The 6,000-nt window shown below is 44.2% G+C and overlaps 1 protein-coding gene across 2 annotated transcripts in view; it reads left to right on the forward strand.

The window, feature by feature from the left end:
• The window catches only part of GNG2 (G protein subunit gamma 2), a 70,072-nt gene extending 64,539 nt beyond the window's left edge, over positions 1 to 5,533 (forward strand). For both annotated transcript variants that reach the window (XM_061613317.1, XM_061613316.1), the window contains exon 4: positions 4,683 to 5,533. In XM_061613317.1, the coding sequence (XP_061469301.1) occupies positions 4,683 to 4,811 (129 nt within the window). In that variant the 3' untranslated portion in view covers positions 4,812 to 5,533. The remainder of the gene's footprint in view (positions 1 to 4,682) is intronic.
• Positions 5,534 to 6,000: the final 467 nt, after the last annotated feature.

A 6,000-nucleotide genomic window follows, 5' to 3' on the forward strand; every position in this document is an offset into this window, starting at 1 on the left:
GACCCCTTGAAAATTTTTGAGGCTCTGGGCAGACCACTTAACAATTTTTCGGCCCATTGCAGCCGCTGTAATGCCATTCATTCATTCATTCATTCATTTTGCCTTAATTGCTTCTCTTATCTTTTGTACATGGTATTTATTACATTACAACTGCAATTCCATTGAATTCCAAGGGTAAGAAATAACATACAATATAAGAAATAAATGAAGTAATAAAAATCCAAATAAAAATTGGCATTTAATATCATGGACGTGCCATCTCCCGTCTCCCACCACAAATCCGCAGACACACCTCAGACCATTTGAATGATGCTTGCAGATCTGCGGTCGTCTGCAGACCACAATTTGGGAATCGCTGACTTAACATATGTTCCAGGACTGGCATTTGGACATGTTTTAGGAGCTGTTCTTCAAAAGTCCTCTCATTCAGCCCTGCCGAGAACTCTCGCTTAGCATCATAGAATCCTGCCTTAGAGGATTCCTGCACTGAGCAGGGGGTTGGACTTGATGGCCTTATAGGCCCCTTCCAACTCTACTATTCTGTGAAAGATGGGACATAAATAGGACATACCATCTTATCAGGAGCTCTGCTCTGCGCAACATAGGAAGCGGACCTTTAGTGATGTGGCACCTACCCTTTGGAATTCCCTCCCCTTAAATGTAAGACAGGCAGTATCTCTGTTGTCTTTTTGGCGCCTACACTGAAGACCTTCATCTTTCAACAAGCCTTTTAAGGAGAGACCTTAATCGAAGTCTGCATCTGTGCTGGAATTGCTTTTTAAGATGTTTTTAAAGTTGTTTTTTTAAAGATGTTTTGTTTTTAATATGTTTTAAAGTCTTTTGCTTTTAATATGTTTTAAAGTGCTTTTAGTATTTTTGTTTGCAGCCCTTGGCTCCTTCTGGGAGGATGGGCGGGATATTAATTAATTCATTAATTCATGAATTAATGAATTAATGAAAAATAAGGCAGATTAAGGGCTCTGCTCGTGCGTATTGGTGAGTCTCCCATAAATGCACACCCTCCGTCTAGAAACCTTCAAACCCATTTCCATTATTCGTGCCACGATGAAGAGGTGGGGATCTTGGCTTGGTTTGAGTTGGTATTTCCTTTGCATGCATACAGCTGTAATTCTCTGGAGGTGATTTCGTTAAATGGAGTCACCTACCCTGATATCCATGCAGAGAAATCCAAAAAGCCTTCATGTTAAATGTTCTAGACAGCTGCGGCTTGCTCCTTTCTCCCTCGGTTGCTATGGCAACAGTAAGCATCCTCCAGTGTGGCTTGGCATACTTATAAAGGGGCCTCAACAAGCCTTGCTGGTCAAGAGCCTGGTTGCTCTCACACAAAAACACCCCGATACGTTGCAGACTGAACTTGATAATATTAATGAATAATAACAACAACTTGGTTTTGGAAATGGCTCAAGGTGTACCAAGAGCATACTAGGAACGGAGGAGAAATTACATGAAACAAATACATGAACCAAAATACAGCCATCCTTCGGAATTAGCGCTTTACTGAATTTTGCAATGCATTTCTCCAGACAAGCAATGTGTGCAAAAGACTTCATATGCTAGGGTAAAATGTGCAGGGAAATGCATATGAGTGAATATAACATACAAAAATGCATTGTGGGAGGGAAAATTGCTTTGAAAAAAAATGTGATTGTTAGGAGAAATTAGCACAAAAATGCTGATTCAGTTTTCATGAGGACTTTTTAAAAAAATCGCAGATGTGGAAACGTGGAGAAATGTGTTCTTTAAATGGTCAGATTCACACATCCCTAGTCCAGACTGAGCTTAGCCTTGGGAATGGCTCAGGCATCAGAGTGCTGGGCTCTGCCTCGTGAACAATCTTCAAGCAGAGGCTGGATAGCCACCTGTTGAAGGGGGGAGGACTCTAGCCCTAGATTTCCTGCAGGGAGTTGAACCAGGTGGCATACAAGGCCCCCTTGTCCAACTAGCATGGGACAGTGTGGCCTCCACTACATATGCACTAATAACCTCCAAAATAGATTACTGCAACATGCTCTGGGGTGTGTGTGTCCTTGAAGACTGTTTAGAAGCTGCAGCTGATGCAGAATGCCACTGCCCAGCTGTTATCTGGGATGATGACGGTCGGGTCTTATCTGATCCTCAAATCCCTACATTGGTTGCCTCTGAACTTCCAGGCCAGTCAAGATACTGAGAGGAGGATATAAAGCCCTCAATAACTTGGTCCCCGAGTACTGGAGGGAGCATCTTCAGCACTGCCTTGCCCATCTTGTTAAGATGTGCTGGGGATAATCTGCTTGTTGTTTCAAATTTAGCTTCTGCTAGACAGGCGACAAAGCAAGACGGGGCATTCTCGGTGGCAGCCCCCCAATTATGGAACTCTGTCCCAAATGGCATTTGGTTGTTCCCCAAACTGGCTTCATTTATGCACAAGGTAGAAATATTTTTGTTTATCCAGGGCTATGGAATGGAATCAACCTTCTTGCTGACACTGCCAATTTGTGCATGTGGTTATAATGACATCAACGTTATTTTTAAATTGTTGTGCAGTATATGTGATACTGTACCGTTAGCCGCTCTGTGCTCCCATTGGGAGGAACAGCGGGATGCAAGTATGAGGAAACAAAGTCTGTTATTCAACATGGCTGTCTATACCAGGATTGAGCCTGGGGCCCTCCAGATGTTTATTGTTATTTATTTTATTACATTTATATCCTGGCATCCTCCCAAAAGGGCAGCAAACAAAATCATCTTAAAACAAAAGACTTTAAAACATATTAAAACAAAACATCTTTAAAAAATCTTAAAATGCAATTCCAGCACAGATGCAGACCTGGATAAGGTCTCTACTTAAAAGGCTTGTTGAAAGAGGAAGCTCTTCAGTAGGCTCTGAAAAGACTACAGAGATGGTGCCTGTCTAATATTTAAGGGGAGGGAATTCCACAGGGTAGGTGCCACAACACTAAAGGTCCTTTTCCTATGTTGTGAGGAACGGACCTCCTGATAAGACGGTATCTGCAGGAGGCCCTCACCTGTGGAGTGCAGTGATCAACTGGGTATATATAAGGGGTAAGACGGTGTTTCAGGTATCCTGGTCCCAAGCTGCGTAGGACTTTGTACACCAAAACTAGAGCCTTGAACTTGGCCCGGTAGCAAATGGGCATGTTGTTGGATGACAGTTCTCATCAGCCCTATCCAGCAGGGCCAGTGGCCATGGATGATGGGAACTGGAGTTCAGCAACGTTTGGAGGGTGCCGTTCCTTATTCCTGGCCTGTACTATATCTTTATGGCTTCCTTACAGCTATGGACATAATATCCCCAGCACCTCCAAACAGGGCTGAGAAAGACTCCCTCTCTGAAACCCTGGAGAGCTGCTGCCAGTCAGTGTAGACAAAACTGAGCTAGATGGACCAATGGTCTGACTCCGTACAAGGCACCTTCTTATGTTTCTTCTTCCTGGCAACCATTGGCCAACCTAATCCTGCTCTGGACCTAGAAGTTTAGGGGAAGCGCCATAGCTCAGTGGCAGAGCACCTGCTTTGCATGCAGATGGTCCCAAGTTCTGTCCTCAGTGGCATCTCTTGGTGCCCTCCATTTATTTTTATTTATTTATTTATTTAAAATATTTCTATCCTGCCCTTCTAGCCTATAATAGGGCAGTGAGGGCGGCTTACAAAAATAAAATCAAACACATACATAATAAAATTGTAAACAGTAGAATCACAAAAACATTAAAATACAATTAAAATACATAAAATACTATATATAGATACACACACACACACACACACAGACAGATAGATAGATAGATAAGACAGTTTAGAAAGCAACAAACAGAACTTCACTCAAGCTTGCTCTGGATCCCTATAAGGATATATATATATTTCTTCTTGGCGATCACTCGTGACCGAGTAAGATTGTCTTCCAAAATACAGTATTTAACAATGGATCCGTCTGAATCTGTATCCACCGTCGATGTACCAGACCATGACTAGGGGCTTCTGGATTTCACAGACCTGCCCCCGTCATCATTTGTCAATCGCCATGGGACTTTTGTTATGGAAGACGCCTGTGTGTGAGTTTGTTTTATGTGGTGAGATCAGTGCACGACGATCAATACACAATCTTGACAGAAAAAGGCTTTGATCCAGTGGCATGGGTACCACGATGATTGGAAGTCTTTTATCTGCTGCAGCCTTCATCCGCCTTCAAAGCCGTTGTAACATACACATTGTTATCCTCCACCTGTTCTGCAGTTGAGGACATATTTGGATCATTCTCTGCCTGGTTCCACTCCCTCAACCTTACCGCCATGGGTGACCCTGCTGGCATTGCTCACAGGGTTCATTGGAACACGCAATCCCACTCACCACTACAAGGTGACGATCCAGCGAGGGGATACACACACACACACATATATAGGGAGTGGTACTAAAGGGGACTACAAGGGTAAAATTTAACGTAGAAGGCATAAAATCAGTGTCAAGGTGTTGTTGGGACTACAACTCCCGCCACCCCTAGGGGCGTAGGCCGTCCTGGCTGGGCTGACGGGAGTTGGAGTCCAACAAGGTCTGGAGGGCCACAGTTCTCATCTCTGCGTTGTGGCCTCCCCAGCCAACCAGCTGCACCTCTTTGCTCTCCCGAGAACTGCTGCCCAGGGAATATAACCCCCTCTCTTTTCTTCCAGGTATCCAAAGCAGCAGCAGACTTGATGGCGTACTGCGAAGCGCACGCCAAGGAAGACCCCTTATTGACCCCTGTCCCTGCTTCAGAAAACCCGTTTAGAGAGAAGAAGTTTTTCTGCGCCATTCTGTAAACCTCACAGGAGCCTGACTCCGATTTGGGCCACCCTGGACACTGATGTAGAGATTTTTCAGCAACGTGGGTGTCTTTCCAGAGTCCACCCAATTTTAAAAAATCCAAATGGCCTGGAAGTTTACAGAGAAGCGCATGATATATATATTAAAAAAAAAAGGCTGCCTTCGGGGAATGAGATGATGACGTTGATCGACATTGTGAGGCTAAAGATCTTGGCATCTGCAGAGTTGTCTGGAGAGGGAGGGGGGAATGTGTAAAAGAGTAAATTCAGTGTCCATTTAATGCTCTTGCCAGACAAAACCCTTTTGAATTTTTTTCCCCGAAAACAAAGAGGGTTGTGCAGAGCAAGGTTGCAAATGATGCAAAGGGTTCTGTGTATGTGTATATAGATGGCATTCTTTTGTTTTGCTTTCTCCCAAATGTCACAAGGTTATTTATGTTCAACTGTAAAATAATCGCAACAGGTTAAATTTATTCTGATGTTTCTTAGCGTTGGGTCTTATGCGTACTTAGCCTATTTAGAGTAGTGCCACACGAGAAGGGAAACCCAATTTGCAGCCGCCTGTCAGTCACTTCTTATCAAGGATTTAGGTGAGAATGTGTCATAGCTTTGGAAGGGCCTATGAGGCTGTCTTGTGCATTCCTAACGTAGTTACTACCACTGTTTTCTAACACTTGTATTTTGTAGCTTTTTGTTCTGCAAGTAAACTGTATGTTGTGATGGGGCATCTTGACTCATTCTCTTTCATCTTTGTCTCGCGGAATTCTGTGCTCTTAAGGTGTACTTACAGTTATCACCATCTGGTTCCAGAACTTGCATGCAATCGCCGCAGTCTCAAAGGGCAAGGTCTGTCCCATGTCGGGGATGCTGGGCTGGGCTACTGGAAGCAGGCATTTGTTCCCCCCCCCCCCAGTCTGCATGGCATGACAAAGCACAAAGGGACACTTCAGCCTCCCTGGATGAAAAGGGCCATAGAAGATAATCAGAAGCCTCTGATTGCCTGTCACAACTACTGGCTCTGATGACTGTACAGTCAATGAGAGAAAAGACCCTGTGCCTGCTCAACCCTCTGGCGTTATGGGGAGTCCCACAAGATGTCATGATGGCCACCAACCTGGATGGCTTTGTAAGAGAATTAGACAAATTCATGGAGGATGAGGCTATGTTCTGCCTCCACTGTCAGAGG

The sequence above is a fragment of the Rhineura floridana genome, chromosome 2, assembly GCF_030035675.1.
Source record: "Rhineura floridana isolate rRhiFlo1 chromosome 2, rRhiFlo1.hap2, whole genome shotgun sequence".
Taxonomy (NCBI): domain Eukaryota; kingdom Metazoa; phylum Chordata; class Lepidosauria; order Squamata; family Rhineuridae; genus Rhineura; species Rhineura floridana.